The sequence below is a fragment of the Nannospalax galili genome, unplaced genomic scaffold, assembly GCF_000622305.1.
Source record: "Nannospalax galili isolate Female #2095 unplaced genomic scaffold, S.galili_v1.0 scaffold453, whole genome shotgun sequence".
NCBI classification, from domain to species: domain Eukaryota; kingdom Metazoa; phylum Chordata; class Mammalia; order Rodentia; family Spalacidae; genus Nannospalax; species Nannospalax galili.
The window spans coordinates 2,513,542-2,537,954 of NW_008334081.1; the positions used below are offsets into that span (position 1 = coordinate 2,513,542).

The 24,413-nt window shown below is 40.9% G+C and overlaps 2 protein-coding genes across 5 annotated transcripts in view; one reads left to right on the forward strand and one right to left on the reverse strand.

Moving 5' to 3' along the window:
- Positions 1-3,522, reverse strand: part of Hdlbp (high density lipoprotein binding protein) — an 84,287-nt gene extending 80,765 nt beyond the window's left edge. Inside the window, exon 1 of the mRNA XM_008829150.3 lies at positions 3,281-3,522. The gene's annotated coding sequence lies outside the window, so the exon portion shown is untranslated. The remainder of the gene's footprint in view (positions 1-3,280) is intronic.
- Septin2 (septin 2) overlaps positions 3,508-24,413 on the forward strand; it is a 39,580-nt gene continuing 18,674 nt past the window's right edge. The window contains exons 1-3 of one of the 4 annotated variants that reach the window (XM_008829153.3): positions 3,508-3,628; positions 11,967-11,996; positions 14,724-14,844. In XM_008829153.3, coding sequence (XP_008827375.2) covers positions 3,545-3,628; positions 11,967-11,996; positions 14,724-14,844 — 235 coding nt within the window. In that variant the 5' untranslated portion in view covers positions 3,508-3,544. Of the gene's footprint in view, positions 3,697-3,822; positions 3,920-11,966; positions 11,997-14,723; positions 14,845-24,413 lie in introns of those variants that run through there. The other 3 variants (XM_008829152.3, XM_029561659.1, XM_029561660.1) reach the window with 3 other exon arrangements.

Here is a 24,413-nt window from a genome sequence, read left to right on the forward strand (position 1 = left end):
GTGGTTAAAAATACTTGCTATTCTTCCAGAGGGCCTGGGTTCAATTCCCAGCACCTACATGGTAGCTAGCAACTATTTGTAACTACAGTTCCAGGGGATCAACGCCCTCTTTTGGCCTTGGAAGGGCACTGTATGACACAGGTACACTTACACACATGCAAGCAACACACTCATACACATAAAATAAAAATAATAAAATACTTTTAAAAATGGTCCTTGTTGAGTGCTTAGTCCTAAATGGGACATCTCTAGCAACACACTCCCTCAGGCTCACAGAACATAGCAGGTAGAAGGATGGGAAACAGTGCTAAGAAAAGCTGTCTTGATGTGACATGGTCATCACACTCCTAAATTATCAGCAGCATGGTTACCCGCACAAGATTAAGCCAGACAATATATTCAACAGATAGGGAGGGGTTCAAGAGTAAAAAGCTATTGCCAATTTTTCTTCCTGGTTGTGGATGCTGTAAGTTCTCCTGCTCATGCAGGCAGCACTAATTAAAAAAAAAAAAAAAAAAAAAAAAAAAAAAGACATGAAGGTGGGAGGAGGGCATGTTGGGAGGGAGATGAGGATCAGGGAAGTTGAGGGTAGATATGTATGTATGAAATTATCAAATGATTTTTTTAAAAAAAGCATGCTCTCTGCCTAAGACTCTAAAATAATTTCCAGTTGGGAAACACAAATGGAGAATCTAACATATAAGATCAGAAATCACCCCAGTGGTGATCCTGTCCATGTCAGAGTGTCTGGGATGGGCTGAGTACAGGTCACAAAGCTCCTGTTACAGTCCTAGGCAAGCCCTCTGCCATTCCAGGAATTGGTGATAGGTATACCAAGATCTCAGCCTTTTGCTGGATGTACCCCACTAGCTGTAAGTCATGCCTCTCCTTTCCCAGTCTTCCTGTCTACAATACTTCATCCTGCTGACTGCAACTGGAAACACTCTTTAATCATCCTTTAAACCCCAGTTCAAAGGACCACCTCCTTTTTTTTTTTCAGGGGTAGGGGTGAGACAAGATCTCATGTAGCCGAGGCTGGCTTCAAACTTACTATGTAGCAGAGGCTGACCTTGAACTCCTGACCTTCCTGAGTGCATACACCACCATGCCTGATTCTGGGTCACTTTTTTTCTTTTGGGGGGTGTGTGTTTAACTATGTAGCCCTGGCGGGCTTGGAACCTGCCATGCAGAACACGCTGGCTTTGAACTCACAGGTATTTGTTTGCCTCTGACTCCCAAGTGCTGACTTTCAAGGCATGAGAACTGCCAGGATATTCTTTATGAAGGCTTTCCAATAGGTAATCACTTCCTATTTCCTATCTTTTGCTTATTTTTAATGGTACTCATCAGATTGTAAAATAAGCTTCCTTTCACAGGTGAATCATCTACACTAGGCTATCAGCTGCTTGAAGAAAGAACTTCTCTGTCCCTGCACTCCCGAATCCATAACAGTTGATGACCACATTTTAAAAAAAAAATTTTTATTTTTATTTTATGTGTATGAGTGTATTGCCTGCATGTATGTGAGTGCACCCGCGTCGTGCAGTGCCACGGAGGCCAGAAGGCTTCAGATTCCCCAGGTTGGTAAAGACGGTTGGTAGCCGCCATGTGGGTGCTGGGAATCGAACCCGGGTCCTCTGCAAGAGCAGTCAGTGCTCTTAACCTCTGAGCCATCTCTCCATTCCTGACGACATTTTTTCACACATGCTTCAGGAAGGCCATCAGACTGAAGTTAGAACATTAGATCAAAACGCCACCAAAAGAAATGTACCTGAAAGTCTACCATTTGGCCATTGAGAAGTCAGCCAACCCACAAGAGAGGCACTGATAAGGATCTGCTGGGGTGTGTGTCCCAGTCATTTCTGGGCTATCTGCCTCTTCCAGGTGCTCCAAAGATGAGAGGAGGCAAGCGTCTAAACAATGAACAGCACATAGCAGAACCAATGCACTATCAACAAAGCTTGACTGCTATCCTTATTTAACTGGCTTTTGAATCCTGTCCCTGAGATTGCAGAAGATATGGCCCATTTTCTCCAGGTTTAAAACTCTTATGATAGGTTAATGGTTATTGTGAATCCATAGGTGAGCATTCACATTTGTAACTAAACACCTTTATGGCTATCTTAAAGCACCGCTTCCAAGTATCCCAGTGTCCAACATCATGAGTTTGGCCTATGTTCACGTGTTCAAGAAACAAGCCGAAGCAATGGCTTCATACAGTATTTTAGGGTTCCACATCTGTATCCATAACGAACATTAAGTTTATTGAGTGTGGCTACTTAGTAGCCTCAAAATCCTGTGACAGTTTCAGAAATGTAGCCTGCTAATAAAGCGAGTATCTTTAAACTGACACCAACAAATATGTGAAGTCATTGCTTGAGGGCTCAAGGTGGCTACAATTCCATAGCCATCTAACAGAGAACTCAAAGCTGAAGGGCAAATCATTGTGTAAATGAAGCTTATCAGGTCTGGAGTGTTTTCCGTTTTTCGTTTGTCTGTAAATGCTTTAATAGGACAATTTCTCCTTAGGTTTATAATTACAAGCTATGCAAACACCACGCCAAATCTGACCGCCTTGTACGTCGGGCAGTACATACAGCAGCTAGTCGAGCACCTGGCTACTTTTCAAAGGGGACGCGCACAAAACACCCCCACGGCAGGACATGTGCACAGCATCCCCTAGGGTCCCGATCACGTTTTCCTCCCTGGCGATACCCAGGGGTTTCCTACGGAGGGGCCAGGCATCAGGGACGTAGGAGATTGCTTCCGACGGCGGCCCAGCCCAGGACCTCCGGGAGGGAAGGTCATCACCGGCAGCCGCAGCTCAGGGCAGCGCCAAGTCCCCAGCCGCAAGTCTCACCTCGCGCCCCAGACCTAGAGGAGCGAGGAACCACGCGGCTCCGCCCTCCCCGCCGGCCGCGGGCTCAGGCCGGCCAGGAAGGCCACGTCCCCCGGGACAAGCTCACGGGGGAGGGGGGGGACCCACGTGATCACGCACAGCCAATCCGGAGCCGTCGGTGGGCCAGCGAGCCGGCTGTGGACGCGGCTAGAGTTGCCCACCGGCAACTCGCTAGCGTCCGTCCAAGCCGGCTCCGTGCTCCTTGTTCGCTACTATCGCCATCTTCCTGGAGGAGAGGGCCGAGCGAAGCCCCCTCCCCGTCCTCGCTCCGCACTCATGTCGTCACCGGGCCGCCTCTTACCCTCATGGGCGACCTCAGTCCTTCCTCAGAAACACCCTTTCCCCCACTCCAGCTTCCCATAAGGCGAAGGGTCTCTTTACCTGTTCCCCTCTTTTATTAGCGCGAGGCAACCAAGCTCATAAGGTGGGAACTGTGGCGAAACAGGGACAAGACGCCATCTTGGTAAAGGAGAAGAGGCTACGCTTGACCTCCCCCCGCCCCCAGCCTCTATATGGCCAACCGCCGTGGGAGGAGCACGGCGCCTGCGCAGACAGGGACGAGCGGCCGCCTCTACGCCTGCGCGCCGTCTCGGGGGTGGGGCCTGCTAGGGCCAGGAAGCCGTTGGCAGGGGGCAGGGCTGCGTAATGACGCAACTGTTCGCGGGCGCCGCGGGGCGGGGCAGGTCTGCGCCCTGGTCGGACCGCGCGTGTTCTCGAGCGTGGTGGTGGGTAAGTGCGCGGCTCTGGGCGACTACTGTCGCGCGGGCTGGAAGCCGAGCCGGACCTCCTGAAGAAGGGTGAGGGCTTCCACACCTCTGACCCCTCCGTCTGTAGCCGCGGGTTCGGAGGGGCGCACGTGGGGGAGGGGCGCACGTGGGGGAGGGGCGGCCGCGCCCTGTGTGCGGCCGGATCGGGTTCCGGGAGGCCCGGCCAGCGGTCTTCGAACGGGCCACGGCAGCCTGAGTCTCGACCAGCGCGTCGGTGCGGGCGTGGATGGATCCGGAGAGAGAATCCCTCGAGGTGCAGAACCCAGGCCGTGGGGCGTCAGGTTCACGCCGGCGCTGGCGGGGAACCCGCTGACCCCTTTGCGGAGCACTGCAGTGTGCGGTCTTCTCCCTTAACGGGGCCATTCCGCCCTGGAGATGTGAACCAGCCACTCTGGGGCCTTCACAAAGTTCCCCGGCCGGGCACGGTGTGGTTGAGCGTGGGGAGGAAGGACCTGTCCAGTCTGTGGCGGCCTTTCCTCTAGACAAAGGGCTGCAACAGTGTAAGATCCAGGACCGGGAGAGGGGGTGCCTAGTGGAGGTCCCTGCGGACGTCGAGCCGGGACGCGGGGCCTCCCTGACCTCCGCTTAACCCTTACGTCTCTTCCGGCCGGTTCTGGGTGTCCATCCTCACCCCACCCCCACTTGGAGGCCGGATCGTAAGGCATCTGAACCTCTGTGGTCTCTTTCCCTGGCCTGCCCTCAACTCCTTCCTCTCGCCTGGAGCTCAGTTACCTCCCACATTCTGTCTTCCGCTTATCTGGTGCTTGGTTCCTGTACCCTGCTTGTTATTCGGGACTCTAATCGGGTAAGATTTTCTCCAAAACAGATAAGGTTCACTTGTTGCTCTATGTGATGGTACCCAATGCCTAGCCAGGGACTCAAGTATTTCCTTTAGTAGGTGAAATCATTTTAGCACCTTAGATATATTTCTAAAGAAGCAAAAATAGGGTATTGTTGAGGTCATGAAAGTTGTTTTATGATGCTGTAATTCTAGACTTCGCTCTTCAGTGGCTTCTCTTTTTTTGGTAGTTCTCATTCAGGGATCTTTTGCGGTACTCCGCTTTTAAACTGGCGTTGTGAACTGTTAGTTATGATTTTGGTAAAGATTTTCGTAGTTGTAAATGTCCTGATAATCTCAACTTTTACAGTTTGAAATTTTTTCTCAGCACCACAGCTTAGTAAAGCTTAATTTTAAATGAGATCAAATTCTCATTCCCAGATAACCAGGGAAGGGGGCAGGGCCTCTCATCAGCTCTGGGAGATTATGGGATGCTGCCCCAGCCCCTTTAAGAGTGTTCACATACATGCAGGCAATACACTCAAACACATAAAATAAAAATAAATGTATATAATTTTTAAGTGTTCTATTGCATACACACATGTGCTGTCCACAAATCTAAATCTAAATGCCAAGACCGCCCAGGTACTTTGGATAAAAGATTGTCAGGATCACACATTGAAAAGACATTGAGGATTAGAGATAATACATGGAAACAACTTTATGAACATGAATGATGGTTTCTATTTGAGTATTCCAGGACTTTAATTGCCACTAGCAAAATAAGTTTATAATGTCAAAATTAGTTTTATCTATCTGTTCATCTTTTGTTTTATATTTTATTTACGATAAGAGCTTTGCTCTGGAAAAAGGAAGCTATGGGTCAGGAATAAAGAACTTACAGATAACTTCTGACTGAAATACACAGAGTAATAGAATACATTTTTAGTTCTACCATATTTCTTAGATGTGGGCAATCTAATTGATCTGCACTTGAGGTTTAAATTACTCTCTGCTTGGCAGCAAGCTGCTGGATTAAGGTTTTCTTGCTAAAAACCAGGTGCTTCTGAAATTCATTATTCCCCTCTCTGCTTTCATTTTGTGGGGCTGGGAATATAGCTCAGTGCGTAGAATGCTTGCAATGTATGTGTAAATCCTGGGTCCCTAGCACACACCCACACACAAAGCCAAAAAACATTTTTAGAAAACCATTGTACATCCAAATTATGTTGGGGGGAGGGAACCCCCAAAACATGAAACAAATGGAAAGAGAATAGTAAAATGAAAGCAGAGCTGAATGACTTAAGAATCATAGCCTAAAGCTGGGGGAGATACTTGGTAGGTCAAGTGCTGGTCCTGAAAACGTGAAGACTGGAGTTTGATCCCCAGAACGCACATTAAAAGGAAAAGGCTGAATGGGGTGGCCTGGGCTTGTAGTCCCCATTCTGGAGAGGCAGAGGCAAGCAGCAAGTCCATCCTGCCCACCGCTCCCCACACAGGTCAATTAGAAACTGTATCTCAAGGTAGACCTCAGGCCTCCATACAAAGAATTCATAGTCTGGTATTCTCTATTTTTCTTGTATCAGGATAGCTCTTGAGAGAAAACTTGATAGTGCAAATCACCCTGCTTTGGTCAGAACCAACCCAGGTCCTCAAAATAGCCAGAGTGGCCAAGGGTCTGGGGTCAGGTCATTAAGGTGTTACAGAAGTGTAGAAAAGGTACTACTGGGCTGGAGAGATTGCTCAGTGGTTAGAACACTGACTGTTCTAGCAGAAGACCCGGGTTCGCATCCCAGTACCCATATGGCAGCTAACAACTGTTGGTAACTCTAGTTCCAGGGGATCTGACAGCCTCTTTTGTCTTCCATGGGCATTGCATGGCACAGGTGCACTTACTACATGCACGCAATACATGCATACACATAAAAATAATAAATTTTTAAAAAAGAAAAGGTACTAACATTCCTATGTCTTTTTTTGATTATTAATTTTTTTATGTGTATGCGTATATTGCCTGCTTGTATGTCAAGTACACCCATGTCTTGCAGTGCCCTCAGAGGTCAGAAGAGGAGGTCAGAAGAGGACGTCGGATCCCCTCAAACTGTAGTTACGGAAGGATAGCTGTTAGCCACCATGTGGGTACTGGGAATTGAACCCGGGTCCTCTGCAAGAACAGCCAGTGTTCTTAACCGCTGAGCCATCTCCAACCCCACATTCTTGTCTTACTGTGTTGGTATAAAATCCTGTTAATAGTAGTGAAGGCACTCTTCACTGCCCTCAGGCGTTTTCCCTCCATATAAACAAAGGTTCTTTTACTCATTACTTTAAGAAACATACCATTAGGGATTCCAGTTTGGAATTTGGCTAATTATACTAATTTGGGGAAACAAAAATGACTTGATTCATGTAGTGCCTGTTTTCTCTACTTGAAAATCTGTTCCTAGCCAAGTGTATAATTCCAGTACTTGGGAGGAGGTGGAGGCAGGCAGACCTCTGAGATCATGGCCAGCCTGATCTACATGGTGAGTTCCAGGCCAGCTGGGACAAAAGGGTACTATTTCAAAAAAGACCCCCCTGAAAAAGACATTTTCTCAAAACAACAAAGAACCCAAAATCTGTTCTTGTGTGTTTGAGTGTTTTGTCTTGTGTTTTTCATTTTTATTTTTGTAGCCCAGCCTGTTCTAGAACTTACTGTATAGTCCAAGCTGGCCTCAAACTAGTAATATTCCTACCTTAATTTCCAGTCTACATCCGGCTTGATTTTACTTTTTTTTATTCTGGTGGAGTATTTCCTCCCTATTTCCAATCCTAAATATTTACTAGTAGTATAGAAAGAAATTTTCAGTGTTGGAATGTAACATAGTGGTAGAGCACTTGCCTAACATGCATGAAACCAGGTGTTCATTTCCTAGTACCATACACAGACCAAATTCAGAAACTTAGATTTTTGAGACATGGTCTCTGTATGTAGTCCAGGCTGCCATTCTCTTGTTCCAACCTCCTGAGTGCTAAAATTATAGTACACCACTGTAGCACCACAGAAACTTTGGCTTAGCTTTTTCTAGACACCTTAACTAATGGCCTTGTTCTAAAATTCCTTTCTAGTTTGCTTTTTGGAGCTTGAGTCTCACTGTGCTACCCAGGCCTGGAACGCCTGTGCCAAGTGGTAGTTTCCCTTCAGCCTTCTGGGTAGCTGGGATTGAAGGCTTGTGGTACTTATTTTGGCTTAATGTTTAATTTTTTGTTTGTTTTTAATGCAAGTATTTGTGTTTTCTGTGTATTCAGTCCTATCCAAAAAAAAAGTTTCGTGTTTTTACTTGATGCACTAAGCTTACTTGGGTAGTATTAAATGATCATGGTAAAATTGGAATGTCTCTTATTTGCATCCTGTTACTAATGAAAAAAATGAGGCAGTTGAGTATTTGGTTAAATTAAAGGACTATAATTTTATTTCCCTAGATATGATAACTTGCCACTTTTAAAAGCCCATAAATGTTCTATTTAGTTTTCGCTTTATAATAAAACAGGGTAGACATGAACTTGTATTTGCCTTGAGTTGCTAATTCTTGAATCTGAATAAAAGGTAGTACCTAGGGATTTTATTACAATTCTTCTGTGTGTACTTGAAATTTTCATAAGTTCATTTAAAAATAATTATGACAGTACTGGGCATTCTTGCTTCATTATTATAATTTAAGCAGGTTTAGTAGCCCATTGTTTAAGGAGTAGCATTTGCCATTGTTTTTTTGACAGCAACCCTGAATTATATTTAAGCAGTTCCTTTAGTGTTTTTTATGAGGATTGATTGCTGAATTTAATTATAAACCTAATCATCCATTTATGCATGGTTTCTCTTAATTCATTTTAATGACTTACAATGATAGATACTTTTGTGGTGTTTTGTTTGTTTGCTTGCTTGCTTGCTTGCTTGTTTTTTGAGGCAGTCTCCCTGTAGCCCCAGCTGCTGTTGGTCTGGAACTTGCTATGTAGATAAGGGTGGGCTTGAAAGATATTTTTGATACATTTCTGGGATCTAATTGCTGACAACGTAAAAGTTTTGTATTTATGTTCCTGTGTGAGATTGATTTGTTATATTGGCCATCGTTCTTTTCCTCACTTCAGGGCCCGCCCTCCTTTCTTCCTTTCTCCCAGTATTTGTTATTAAAAGTGTGCTGACTTTATAAATAAATTGGAGTACTTTCTCTATAGTGACTTGAATAGTTATAAATGACACTGTCCTTATCTGTGGATTGCATGGTTTGTTGCTGTAATTCATCTGGTCTTGGTCCTTTTACATTGCTGGGGTTTTTGTGTTTGCTGTTTGGCTTGTTTTCCTCATTGCTGAGTGGGTTGGTTGGTTGGATTTTCTGTCAGTTTGATTTGAGATAGAGTCTCCCTGTAGGACCCACTGGACAGCTGGGGCTACAGGGAGACCCTGTCTCAAAACGACACCCCCCCAAAAAAAAATTTCACATTAATTCATTTATTTGTATGAGTATGTATGTATGTGTGTCAAATGTATGTGGCTCAGAGACCACTTATGTGAGTCGATTTTTTTTTCCCCCTGCTGTGTGCTGTATGGTCCTGGAGATTAATCTCAGGCTGCATCTTCTAGTCTATGATTGTGCCTTTTCTATCTGCTCTCATTTCCTTAATAAGACTTGTAAGAAATTTGCTTAGAAGATTCAGCTTTTAAATTTATCCTGTTTTTCATATAATGTTCACTCTTTTTATTTTGTTCTGGTTTCTGGATTTTTAAAAATTTATTTATTTATTTTTGGTCGTTTTGAGACAGGGTCTTCCCCGCCGGCCTGGAATTCCTATGTAGACCAGACTGGTCTGGAACTCACAGAGATCTGCCAGCTTCTGCCTCCCAAGTGCTGGGATCAAAGGTGTGCACCACCACACCCAGCTGTTTCTGGATATTTTTAAGAACTAAATTTCTTTATTTTTCTTGTAATTGACAAAAATATGTTTGCGCTATAAACATGGACATCTGCATCTTATCTCCCTCACTTCCTAGAGACAGCTGTGGTTTTGCTTTTGGACCTTCCTTAAAGAGTTGTTCAAGAATGTTCCAACTTACTGAGAGTTGTTTTTTGTTTTTCTTTACACCCTTAGTTTCAACAGATTTTGTGTTAAGATTGTGAATTATAAAAAATGATCGTGGGCCTAGATTTCTTTTGAAAAAGTCACGCTTTACTTATACTTTTTAAGATGTTGGTTTCGTGATTTTATCCGTTCCCTAGTCCATGAAGCTTATTTATTGGTTCTATTACTTTCTCTGCCTTGCTCACATTGTGGTTGCTTAGTCTGTCCAATTCTATGACAAGCCTATTAATGTTTCCTCATTTGAGTTGTATTTTTATTAAGTTAATTTAGTATTTTTGTCTTCGCTTTTATGTTTTTGTCTGAAGTTAAGTCTTGGGACAAGACTGTGTCATAGCTTCTTTTGCAAATTGTTCTTTTTATGATTATCAGTTAATGCTCTTCTGTTTCTCTTTTTAACCTTAAATTCTGCTTGGCTGATACTAACAGTGTTGCTTTGCCTCTTTTGGCACTGGCCTGGTGTCTCTTCCCTTGCCCCTTAATTTTCAGTCTTTTTATACCTCCCCCGACACGCCTTCCTATATTCTGTGTGACAGAATTATGCTGGTCTGGTCTATTTGTTTTAACCCAGTCTGTCTTTTAAGGAGGCAATTTTTCTTTTCACATTTCTAATCTGGAATTTCATCCCTATTGTTTTGATTTAGGGTTCTTGTTGACTTTGTGTTTGTTTTTTTTAATAGTTTTTAAAATTATTTCTGTTTTATGTGTATAAGTGTATTGACTGCATGTATGTGAGTGCAGTCGTGTCGTGCAATGCCTTGGAGGTCAGAAGAGGGCTTCGGATTCCCCTGGAACTGGAGTTAAGGATGGTTCTTAGGAATTCTTGGGACTTGAACCCAGGTCATTCTCAAGAGCAGTCAGTGCTCTTAAGCGCTGAGCCATCTCTCCAGCCCCATTACTATTCTTTCTTTTTTTTTTTTTTTTTTTTTTTTTTTTGGGAAAGGGCCTCCCTGTAGCCCCAGCTGTCCTGGAACCCCCTGTGTAGATCAGGCTGGCCTTGAGCTCACAGAGATCCACCTGCTTCTGCCTCCCAAGTGCTGGGCCTAAAGGCGTGCACCACCACACCTGGCTACTATTATTTCTTAAATGAGATTATGCCTTAATTACCCAGGGCTGGCCTGGAGTTCAAGATCCCCCCCCCCATGCTGGGGTTAACAAATATGGACCATGACATACAGCTTTTTCTTAATTTGGAAATTCTACTTTTTTTTTTTTTTCATTAGTGGTTACCTTTCTTTTTGCTTATTTTTTTTATTTTTGAGACAGGGTCTCCCTGTAGCCCCAGCTGGCCTGGAACTCTCTTTGTAGACTGGGCTGGCTTTAAACTCACAGAGGCCTGCCTCAGCCTCCCTGAGTGCAGGGATTAAAAGCATGCGCCACCATGCCTGGCTAGTGGTTACCTATTATTTCATAGTATGCTTCATATCTCTATTTTTTTAAATCAGGGTGTAGCTTCTGCCAAGCTGATATATCCCATCTGACCCCTCTTTCCTCCGCCTTTAGAAAGTTTTATTTACCTGCTTTCACTCTACCCACAACTTTCCAGTTTGCTGAGGTAGTTTAATATTTTTATTTGTCTATTCATAGCATTTTCCAAGGATGGCCTTTCTATCCAAGAGACCTTAATTCACTCTTCTATTACATAGTCCCAGATATCTGGTTAATTGTTAGGAAAATTTTGTTATTTTTTTTTCTTTACCTCCATATGCTCCTTTTTTCCCCCTTGGAAAATTCTTTTAAGCTAGATTTCCTTGGTTTTCCTATAGTCAGGCTTCTATAGGCCACTAATAAAGGAGAACCAAGACTAACCTAGGTTTGCCGTGACTCCAGTACTGTAAAGCTAAAGCCCATGAATTCTTTGGCACTCTGACCTTGGCTAACCAGGCCAAATACAGTGAGGGGCAGGGTCCTCAATTTCATCTCAGCTGTTTGGGAACATTTTCATTCAAAAGAGAAACATGGGGTGTGCAATGTTCAGGAATGCTAATGTTTGCGGTGGGGGGTGCGGGGGTCAAAGAAACATTTTGTTAAATTTTTTAGCTCCAAAGGAAATCAAATTTGGCTAGAGTCCTATCTTTTGACCTTGTTATTGATGATAAGTTTACATATACTCCTTGTTTCTCAAAGCTTCAAGGTTCAATTAGGACATTGTCTTTTCCTTTTACTGATGTAATAATCAGTATTGAAAGAAAAAAATACAAATATATTCAATTTGGAAGTGTATATACAGTAGCATTAATCAAGTTCTCTAATTTTATCATTGGTAGTAATGATTATTACATTATTTCTAGAGCAGTGCTTGAAGCTGTTGAGAAGCTAAGTAAAACAAGCTGTGGATGTCAATGTCGTTTAACTGTAGAACTGTTAAATATGTGTGTGTACATCTGTGTTTTGTTTTTTTTTTTAAACACAGAAACAGAAACAAACAAGGAAGATGTCTAAGGTAAGGTCATTCTTCATCTGTGGTATAAAGAGAAACTGCTGTATGTTTTCAGACAGTTTCTGTAATTGATTCATTAAGATAGAGTTCCAGTTTCAAGTTACCATTCTAAAAGTTTTGAGCTTCCTCCCTTTCCAGGTTTCTTTTATCTAACATAGCAGTGTGAATCCTTTTAGCTTTTTTAGATTATTTGCAGCAGAGCAATCAAATAATAATTCATAATTCCAAAAATTTATATAATTAAATTGATGTGGCTCTTAGAAGACTTGATAACTGTTTGAGTCAGCTCTTGTAAATTGGCCCAAAGCCCTGAGAGAAATTAGTTTATTCTTTAGTCAGAAGCTGAGAAAAGTAGAACTTGTGGTTAAAACTGCAAGGTCTCATTTTTCTTTGCTATTTATTTATGTTAAAAACTTTTTTAAAGTCAGGATCTGTGTAGCTCTGACTGGCCTGGAATTCGCCATGTAGACCAGACTGGTCTCAAATCTGTCTGCCTCTGCCTCCTGAGTGCTGGGATTAAAAGTGTCTACCACCACACATGGCCTTACCTTTTATTTTTGAGTCTGTGAGTATTCATCACTATCCAATGAAAAATCCTTATCACAGCTTTTTGTTTTTTATACAAGTAACGTGGAACATAGATAAACAAAAAAACCATTATTCTACCACCCAGAAATAATCATTATAAAGATTTTTATATGTATATTTTTTACTCTGTGTACATGTGAATGGACAATAACAAGACCCTAAAAGAAAAGCTATTTTATAATTTGCCTTTTTAAGTTAAATCAAGGTAATGAATTTAAATTTTGTCCTTGTCATTTTCAGTTTACTCCTTTCCTAGATTGTAGGGTTTTTAGTTTGTGTATCTGTATGTGCACATGCACTTACATGTAGGAGCTAGAGATCAACCTCAGGTGTCACTCTGCAAACACTGTCTGCCTTGTTTTTCGTGAAACAGGTCTCTCACTGGCTCGGAGCTTCTTGAGTAGGCCGGCTGACCAGGGAGCCACTGTCTCTACCTCCCCAGGGTTGGCATTACAGATGCATGCCTCACTATGCCCTACGTGGGGTTTTAGGGATTGAAGTCATGAAGTCAGGTCTTTGGGCTTGTGAGGAAGGCCTCAATTGTAGTTTTACTGGTTTAAGTTGTTTTTTTTTTTTTTGAGACAGGGTCTCCCTATAGTCAAAGCTGGCCAGTATTCGTTGTGGAGACCAAGCTGGCCTCAAACTCAGAGATCCACCTGCCTCTGGCTCCCAAGTGCTGGGATTAAAAGCATGTGCCCCCATGCCCAGCTAATTTTACTGTTCTTGATTATCACACTTCCATCTGCCTTCACACTTAACCAAGAACTCTTTCTTTAAGAAATATTGACATGATGGGGCCTGGAGAGATGGCTCAGGGGTTAAGAGCACTTGCTGTTCTTCCAGAGAACCCAGGTTTGGCTCCCAGCATCCACATGGCAACTCTGTCGCCCTTCCAGCCTTCCCAGGCATTATACACATACCAATATACATATTAGCAATTAAAACGCACAAATAAAAGTAAATAAATCTTTTTTTTTTTTTTTTTTTTTTTTTTTTTTTTTTACAAACTTTTAATTCCAGCACTCAGGCAGAGGCAGACAGATCTCTGAGAGGTGAAGGCCAGCCTGTTTTAACGGTTTAACTAGCGAAAGGCCTGTGCTACCATGCCTGGCTTAAATAAATCATTTTTAAAAAGAAAGAAATGTTGATGTGTGCTAGGCATGGCGGCAGACACCTATGATCCCAGCACTTCTAAGGCTACGCAGGAAGATTGTTATTTCTAGGCCAGCCTAGAATATATAATGAGCCTGTCTCAATAAGTGAATAGATAGATAGATGGATAAATGGATAGGTAGGTAGGTAGGTAGGTAGGTAGGTGGATGGATGGGTGGATGGGTGGATGGATGTATGCATGCTTCAATGTAGTTGGCTGTAATCTCAGTTTTTTCATTAGTTTTTGAAGCTGGATTCTCAACATCTCACCCCCAGATTGCTTGTCTTTCTCTAAGTAAAGCTCTGTGCCATAGAGAAAGGATAGCAGGAGATGCCTTTTTCCTAGATCCTTTTTATAGACCCATCATGCCTGATATCTGGATGGAGGCTATTCTTTAGCTAAGTGTTGAATAAAAGCATTCAGTTTCCAGTAATTCTGTTTATCTGAAGCCAGAATTTCAAATTGTGTTAAGATGAACTAAACCTGTGTCTTTTACATAGTTAAATTGCTATCAGTATGGAGCTAAGGAACTGAACTGTTTTCTCTCTTAATCCTTTTTTATAAAAATATTATTTTTATTTTTTATGTGTACGAGTGTATTCCCTGTATATAAGTGCACCTGTGTTGTGCAGTGCCTGTGGAGGTCAGAAGAGGGTGTCAAATCCCCTAGAATTGGAGTTGCAGACAGTTGTTAGCCACCATGGGTGCTAGGAATCGAACCTGGGTCCTCTGCAAGAGCAGCCAGTGCTCTTAACCGCTTAGCCATCTCTTTTAGGCCCCCTCTATTAATCCTTTTAAGTGAATCCTCTGTTTTCTGATAGATTTATGAGTTTTTGAAAGTAATGATTTGTGTGGAGTTTCTTTGTTGATTTTTTTTTTTTTTTTAATTTCTGAGAACGGATTACCTATGTTTATCATAGGTCTGATAATGTCTTAAAAGCAGCCAATAGGTGTTTATTAGAACTTTCTTTTTTTTAATCTTATTTTAGCAACAACCAACTCAGTTTATAAATCCAGAAACTCCTGGCTATGTTGGATTTGCAAATCTTCCCAATCAAGTTCACCGAAAGTCAGTGAAAAAAGGGTTCGAATTCACACTGATGGTGGTTGGTAAGAAATCTTTTTTATTTTTTTATTTTTAATTTTTATTTTATGTGTATGTGTGTATTGCCTGAATGTAGGTAAGTACACCCATGTCGTGCAATGCCCACAGAGGTCAGAAGAGGCTGTCAGAGCCCCTGGCACTGGAGTTACAGTTAGTTGTTAGCTGCCATGTGGGTGCTGGGATTCCAACCCAGGTCTTCTGTAAGAATAACCAGTGTTCTTAACCATTAAGCCATCTCTCCAGTCCTAAGAAATCTATCTTAATAAATATTCCCGTTTCCCAACTGTGGGAAATAGTAGCATAACTTGTAAGAAGGAAAATTCCTTCTTTGCAAAATCAGCTTTGGTACTTAAAATATAGTAGTTTATTTGACCAAATTTTCACGCATGCACATATTCAGGGAATTTTGTTCAAGAGTAAAATATGATTTTTGTGTCCTTTCCTCATTCGCATATAGTGAGAGTTTCTTTGTGATAGCTAGTTTTCAGAAACCTTCCAGTAATGATTTCTTCCTGTTGTTTACAACCCTGCTAGGCTTCTTCCACACTGAACAAGTTTTTTAAAAATTTGTGTATACGCATGTATGCATATACAATGTGGGTGGGGGCGCACACATGCCACAGCATACGTGTAGGTCATATGACAACATTTTTTTTGTAGAGTTGGTTCTCCTTCCATCTTTATGTGGGTTCTGGGGATGACTCGGGTCATCATGCTTACCAAGCAAATGCCTTTACCTTACCATTGAGCCAACTCGCTGCCAAAATTCCCCCCTTATTTTAGGGTTTAAGTACAGCCTGTGGATATTGCAGAAATGATGTGACTTTAAGGTATGCTACTGAAAGACACTGGCTCTCTACTTGACTTCTCTTGAGTCACTCACTCATTCTGGAGTCACTCATTCTGGAGGAAGCCAGCCGCCAGGCCTTCATCTGCAAGTCTGCAAGTCAAGGAACTGAGGCCGCCAGTGGCTGTGTAGATGGCATACTTTAGAAGCACCTCCAGCCCACTCAGGCTTCCTGTGTATGATAGCTAGCCCAGTTGACATTGACCATTGTCTCAACACCAAGCTGGAACCATCTTCTTAAGACACTGTCAAATTTTTCATCCCCCAGATCTGTGAGATACTGTTCATGATGGATTTGCAGAATTATTGCCTATTCAAATTGCTAATTTTTTAAAAAGAAATGGCTAATTTACTCATTTAATTATATTTATCTTAAAAATACTAATTCCTTAAAAATAAAGTGAGAGTCCGTTGAAATGGAATGGTTGCTTGAATGTATTTCTGTTACATCAGATGTTATATATTGCTATTGTACATCATAATGTGTTATGGTTGGCATATATTGTGTTTCAGCATCAGAAGCTCAGTGATGATCTGGGGCTTTTGTTTTGTCATTGTTTTCTTCTTTGATATAGATTTTTAAGGCAGGGCAGTCCTGGCTGGCCTCAAACTCAGAGATGTGTCTGCCTCTACTGGGGTTAAAGGCATGTACCACCACAGCAGCTTTAATGATGAACTGTTCATTCTGTTAACTACATCACGTTTTAATTCAGTTTTGGCAATAGCAGAATTCTCAAAGCTAATGAGGTAAGCATTTGAAAAGCCAAATGATCCTGACTAAGACAAATGATTATTTCTTAGGACTATAAGTTCACAGATCTGAAATGAAGGACATTTGGGATTTAAAAAAAAAATTTATGTGTATGAATATATTGCATATATGTAAGTGCACCTGTGTCGTGTAAACCCTCGGAGTCTAGAAGAGGGCCTGTCAGATCCCCTGGAATTATAGTTACAGACAGTTGTTAGCTGCCATGTGGGTACTGGGAATTGAACCTGGGTCCTCTGGAAGAGCAACCAGTGCCCTTTAACTACTGAGCCATCTCTCCCCAACATTTGGTATTATTATTGAAGGTAAGTAGATGCCAACATATTTAAGGAGCACAATTTCATGACAGTAATAAAAACACAAATTTAGGTTCTTAGCTGAAAAGAGAGGACCATTGTACTCTGTCATGTTATTTAATATGTAGCACTCAAAAATAGGCAGTGTCTATTGGCTATGTTATAATTATTTAGAGTCAGTAAGCTCTTTCTATAAAGGGGTCACATAGTAAAGGTCTTTATGGGCCATTACAGTTTGGGCACAATATTCAACTTTATACTTACAGTGGGAAAGCAGCCATAGTCATGACGTAGTCATGTTCCAGTAAAGCTTCATTTACAAGAAAGGCAGCAGGCTGGATTTGAACTGATGCCCAAAGTTCATTAGCCCCTGAAATAAAGGCTAGACTTCCTGCTATGAATAATTAGAAGACAAAATAAATGAAATAGTTCTTTTAAAACACTAGGCCATAGAAAGTGCAAGAATTGGGTACTTTAGAGAAGAAAAACAAATTATATGGATGGATCAAGTTACTGCAGGTTTCTGCCCTTGACCTAGGAGGGGAGAGTGGAATAAATGGAGTAAATCAAGAACACAGAACTGAAGTGAATTGAACCTGGAGTAGTCAGACTTCTCAAAAAGAAAAACAACTCCATAATTATACAATGAGAATCTTTCTGAGATATTGGCTGAACAACACTAATCTATATGAGTTAGGGTATAGATTGCTCAAGCTAGGTAACATGTAACCACCCAAGACAGTGAACTGAACTGGAGACTGCAGAGGCCTAGAAAGCTTGCATATAGTTAGAAACATTTGGATTCCACCCATTCAAATGCAGAACTCTTGTTGAACATTGAAGGTACTTAGTAGAATCTCCAGAGTTCTTAGGAGTGTGGCTTATGTAGACAGTCTGTTGTAATCTCTCCCTGAAAAGCTTATAAACAAACCTGGAGGATCAAGTCACTTAACTACTTGCCAAGACAAAAACATCACTTTATTTTTTTTATTTTATGTGCATGAGTGTGTTGACTGTATGTATGTAAGTGCCTGCAGAGGTCAGAAGAGGGTGTCGGATTCCTTGGAACTGGAGTTACAGATGGCCAGTGCTCTTAATCCCTGAGGCATCTCTCAGCCCCAAGACAAAATCATCACTTTATTAAAGAAAGACATCAGCAGGTATGGTGGTGCATGTCTGTAATTCCAGCGAATGGGAAGCTGGAGAAAGAGGGACCCAAGTTGGAATCCAGCCTGGGCTATGTAATGAGACTTTTGTCTCAGAGAAAGAAAGAGAGAAATCAGAATTCAGCCATTCACAATGTGGTATTCATAGTGTCCAACATCCAGTGTAAAAAAAGAAATTGCTTGATAGCCAAGAAGCAAAAGATACAGAACATAATCAAGAGGATAACCAGGCAATAGAAACAGATCTACAATTAACAACGATAATAGGATTGACAAACGAGGATTTTAAATATACTCCTGTACTTAAAGAAAAACATGATTCTGGTAAGTTTAAGACACAAAGAAGAACCATATTGAATCCTAAGCAATTGAAGCAGCATATGAAATGAAATTTTTTCAGTAGGCCTAGAGCTGAGGATGTGCATGTGCACATGCACTTATATGTATACCCAAGATAGGCCTAAGAGCAAAGTATACACTGTAGAGGAAGAGGAGTAATAGGAGGTTTCCAAACTTAATCACAGAAAAGGAAAGGCTAAAAGAGCGAGTTTAGCATAGTCTCAGCCTGTGAGCAGTCTGATAAACAACAGAGGTTGAGAAAATAATGCCTGAAAATGTTCTACATTATATGATGAAAATTGCTGAATGCACAAATACAGAATTATTAAAGCATGGATTTTCCTAGATTCAAAGAGTCCAAAAGATACTAGTTTAAAAAAAGGAAAAATAACCCTAAGGCCCATTATAAACAGGTTGTCCCAATCTATTGAGAAACAATAGGCAAATGTAAAGAAAACATGACAGGGCACATAATAACCAGATAGGTAAGAAATAGAGGTGAAAAGTAAAACCTGAAAAGTAGCCAGAAGACAAAGAAAGATGGTACAGAGGATCCAGGGTGAAAAATGAGTACTGGCTCATCAGGAAACTAGGAACAGAGAAACCCCTGAGCAAGTGACTTTCTAAAAAATATAACCAAAGATTAAAGGGGCCAATATAATTTTCTTAATTTTTTAACAGTCCATATGTATAGGTAAAGGCTACATGACAAACAACAATGCCAGATAGGAGATAACCTTCTTTTGAGCTGTTGGCCAGGGTGGCCCAGGGGTCTCCCAGATAGTAACCCAGAATAGAACTGGGAAAATGAACAGCAGACCCCAATCTTACCTAAAGGAGTATTGACAATCGATTGCTGCTAGATGAGGAACAGCTGACCTTCCTAAAACAAAGACCTCTAGATAGGCTGACTAGATTCACCAGATGGACAAGTAGTGGTTCCGGCTGGGGTGCTGACAATGCAGCAGACAGTAGCAGGGATATCAGAGTATAAGGGCTCTAGTAGGGGGAGGGAGGCTATGGGAGGGTGCCATCTGGGAAGTGGGTGTATAGTTGAACAAGATGGTTTGGGATGTTCTGTGTGATATACACAAAAAAAACAAATTAAAAACAATTATATTTGAGGAGGAAGCATAAAAATTTACGTCATGTTAATTAGTAGAGGTGATAAACATTACCATTGAAATCTGCCCGATGACTTTATATCCATCAGGTGCCAAGGATCCAAGTGCAACTGATTATGGCTAGTAATAATCAGATGCGTACAGATGAGAGATGCATGTGCCAACATCTCAGTGTTATTAGCAAAAAGTCTTTCTGTAAGAAACAGTGTATTTTAAAATGAAATGATCTTTTTTAAAGGTTTAAAAACTCATTCAATTTTATGTCTTACAGGGCTTATACTGAGTTCAATATTGTATAACTGTATTAATTCAACAGCGAACCTTAAAATTTTATAGCCACTTTTGAAAGAGATGTTGCTTCGCTCTGGAAATTGTTATTGAGTATGTTAAAGCTATAATGAAATGCTTCTTCTAAAAATATTTCAAAAAAATAAATGAATGTTGAATGAAAAAAAAATACTTAGGGCAATACACCCATACACATAAAATAAAAATAATAAAATCTTTTTTTAAAAAGATGTAATAAAGATATTTCTAGACAGGTACACTGAGGATTTATCACTGTCAGCCCTGTATTATACAAGAAGATTAAATGAAGTTCTTTGGGTTGAAAAGAAAAGGATTTCTGATGGAAACTTGATCTACATTAAGGAATTGAGAGCGATGAAGATGTCGTGTATGCTGAGTAAATAGAAAAGACTGTGTGTGTTGTTGCTTTCAAATGTAATTGTGTAAAACATGGTAGAAGTAAAATTAAGGGTCACATGAAAGATGAGAAGGTAAATTCAAAGCATGCTGTTTTAAATTTCACATTTCATGTGAAATGATAGAATGTAATTTAAGCAGGGCTTGGTGGCACATACCTTTAATCCCAGCACTTGGGAGGCAGAGGCAGGCGGATCTCTATGAGATGGAGGCCAGCCTGGTCTAGTGAGTTTCAGGCCAGCTGGGGCTACAGGGAGAGACCCTGTCTCAAAAAGAACCCCCCCCCGCAAAAAAATGTAATTATACAAAGTCTGATAAATTAATGATACATATTGTAGTCTTGAGAACAAATATTGTGGGGCTAAAAACCCATTTCAGTGATGAAATACAACATTAAAAAGTACTCAATCCCAAAGGAAGCAGGAAAAGAATAAATTAAACCAAAGGAAAAAGAAAACAACCAAGCATGGGCATGGCATATTTATATCCCAGCACTTGGGAAGTAAAGGCAAAAAGATCAGAAATTCAAGGCCATCCTGTTCTGTATTGAGTTCGTATCTAGTCTAGAATAATACCCTGCCTCATAAAAAAATTACGCAAACTCATTCGTAAGAAACAAGTTGCTATGCCAGTAACACAGAAGGCTTCAGGTCTGCCGCTAGTGTAATAACGTAAGGAGACAGGAATGATTTCCAAAGAGCATCATCATAAATGTGTGTGAAGAGTGACAGCTCCAAAATACATGATTTGAGAGAAAGAAAAATCTGTCAAGAGGTTTTTTTTTTTAACATTCTTTTCTTAGTAGTACATAAAAATCGTACAGAAATAATTTTCCTCCCAAGTTCCTAGGGTTTGAGCCCAGGTCTTAACATATGGTAGGGAAGTAGTCTGCCACTGAGCTGCATTGTCAGTCTTTAGTTTTTTGAAACAAAGTCTCAATATGTAGCTCAGACTGGTCTTGAAACTGTAGCCCAGAGCTAGTCCTGCCTCCATTCCTTGAGTGTGTCCCACCTGTCTAAATTACAGAATATTTGATTCAGTTTGCATGCAGTATACTGAATAGTTTAATTGTATATTATTTTCATTTATATGTAGTACATTCACAGAAGTTACTGCATGGGACATGAAAAGTATCTTAGAAGAGTACAGGAAAGCATCAGTATGCATCAAAAAGTTGATAACCACATAGACGCTGTTTTGTGATCATAACTGACATCAGAAAATAAGGCCAAGCGTGATGGCCCATGCCTTTAAACTCAGAAGGCAGAGGCTGGTGGATTTTTAATTTAAGGACAGCCTGATCTGCATAGGAAATTCCAGGCCAGCCAAGGCTTCATAGTGAGACCCAGTCTCAAACAAAACAAAACTTCTAAGTTGAAAAAAAATTAAAAGGTGGGTGTGGTAGCGCATGCCTTTAGGCCTAGCACTTGTGAGGCAGAGGCAGGCAGATCTCTGTGAGTTCAAGGCCAGCCTGGTCTCTTTAGCGAATCCAGGCCAGCTGTGGCTGCAGGGAGACCTTGAGAAAACGAAAGACCAAAGCAAAATTTAAATATCGCATATCAGAATTTGTAGTATAAAACTGTATGCTTAAAGGAAAACAGTGAACTTCAAACGCTTAACAAGGGAGGGAGGGAAGGATCCAGAGATACATACAAAAATAAATAATAAAATATTTAGTTGTTTCGTTTTTGTCTTTTGAGACAAAACAGGAAAACAGCTTAGAAACCAGGCTGGCCTTGGGCTCACAGAGATCTGCCTGCCTCTGCCTTCTGAGTGTTGGGACTAAAAGCATGCACTACTATGCCTGGCTTAAATAAATTTTTTAAAGGTTAAATTCACTCATCAAAATTTTTATCATAAAATTGAAAGCCAAGAACGTATTAAACTCAGGAAGAATAAAAGAACAGGAAACAAAAGACAAAATACAGAAAAATAACTAAAATCCAGACTGGTAAAATTGATAAGCCTCTTTTGATTGAGCAAATAAAAACAGATGCAGATTCCTAATATCGAGTGTGAAGAAGTTATAGCTGCAGTCCTGTAGTCTTTGAATGGATAGGGGTGGAGTGGAGACCTTTTGCTAATGAACAGCTTGAATGCAGTAGTAAAAGCTCTAGATTCACTAAACCACACTGAACATTCAAGGTAAAAGCAACATAAATCATACCTGTAAACTTCAGAATATAGCTAAGTAGGACGTACTCCTAACTCTTGGCTTTTTAGAGAGATCTTGTGTAATTACTTCTCTTGATAGGCTTCCATACAGTAGGTAATTTATTAAGAAAATATTTCTGGAAACTGGGAAGTCCAATGACAAAGGACCTTATTGTAAAAGGTCCTTCTTGCCGTTCCAGACAGCAACACAGGGTGAAGGAGAACTTTTGTAACAGCCGCTTCTGAGTTAAAAGCATTAATCTCTTGAGGATAGAGCCTTCATACCCTCATAAAGTTTCTGTCCACTGATATTACAATGGCAGTTGAATTTCAACAGGAATTTGGGAGGACTATTTAAACCTGGACCAGTGGTTAAGAAACTAACCAAATAAGCCACTGTGACTTAAGTCTGGAGTTTGTCTAAAGTTGGATGCATAGAGGATCTCAGCTCTAAGCTGCTGGGAACTTGTGAATTGTCTGCTGATAGATTATAAAGTTTCCATACTAGGCATAGTGGGTGTGGCTTGTAACATTTGGTGATTTGAGGTAGCTGGTAGGTATTTGATGTGTATGTGTCAGAAGTACATTTTTCTATGTTCTAGTTTTGAAAAATGTGAAAATTTCATTTTGCTGATATTCCCAAATTTATCAGTTCTGATAAAACATTCTTAATTTCAAAGCAATTTAGTGATAGGACAGCTGACTAAATGAATGGCGCTTATTACAGGAACACATAGTTTATCCAGAATGAGTGTTCTCTACTGTGATCAAAAGGAAGAAAACCATGCTATCTGAAAAGTACATTCATAAGAATAAAAAATCCATTCAAGAACAAAACTGAGTAAACTAGAAATAAAAGGAAAAGTTCTCAACCTGGTTAAAGGTGTATACTACAATTCTTTATTTTTTATTTTTTGGTCTTTTTGAGATAGAGTCTCCCTCTACCCCCAGCTGGCCTGGAACTCACTAAACTCACTATGTAGACCAGGCTGCCCTTGAACTCACAGAGCTCCTCCTGCCTCTGCCTCCTGAGTGCTGGGATTAAAGATACCACCATACCCTGTTACAGTTCTGAAATATAGCATTATATTGTGAAAAGCTGAAAGAATGCTTCTTCAGTTCCAGATATATAAAATAAGTTACTAAAGAATCTACAAAACTACTAGAATGGATTAGTGAATTTTAGTGACATTGCAGATACCAGTTGAATTCATAGAAATTAACTCTTATTTCTGTATATTGCCAACAATTTTTAAAATGTATTTAAAATTTTTATGTACCTGATTGTTTACCTGCATGTATGTATGTGTAACACATGAGCAGTACCTGGTGCCCACAGAGACCAGAAGAGGGCATTAGATAACCTGGAACTGGAGTTACAGACAGTTGTGAGCCATGTGGGTGCTGGGAACTAAATCCAGGTCTTCTCTAAGATCAGCAAGTGTTTTTACCCTCCAGCCCACCAACAAATAATTTTAAAAAAATGAACTTTACAAAGAGAACCAAGCTGGATATGTTGTTACACACCTGTAATCCCAGCCCTCAGGAAGTAAAGGCAGGAACATAAAGAGTTTTAAGCCCAGAGTTTAGGTACATAGTAAGTTTGAGGCCAGCCTGGGCTACATAAGACCATCTTAAAATACCAAAGGCCCAGGGGGGTGAAGAGGGTAGAGGTTAGTGAAGAAGGGTATAAAACCTTGACAGCACTGTTTATTGTAGCATAAAAACACATTGTTTAGTAATTTAGCAAATATGTTGAGACTATGCTGAAAACTGCTGCAATTAAACAACATGGAAATCAGTTGTGAGGTCTGCTCCCTGTTTGGAAAACTATTAAGATCATGCTATTTTTCTATTTTATTGTCTTTATTTTATGTGTATGCGTATATTGCCTGCATGTGGTTAAGTGCACCCGTGTCGTACAATGCCCACAGAGGACAGAAGAGACTGTCGGATCCCCCTGGAACTGGACTTAATGGACAGTTGTTAGCTGCCATGTGGGTGCTGGGATTTGAACCTGGGTCTTCTGCAAGAACAACCAGTTCTTAACCACCGAGCCATCTCTCCAGCCCCAATCATGCCCTTTTCCAAGTTGACATATAAGAGTTAATTTTATTCCAATAAAGAATTTTACCAGCCTTTTAATACTGTTTAAATGTAATTACAGAAGGCCT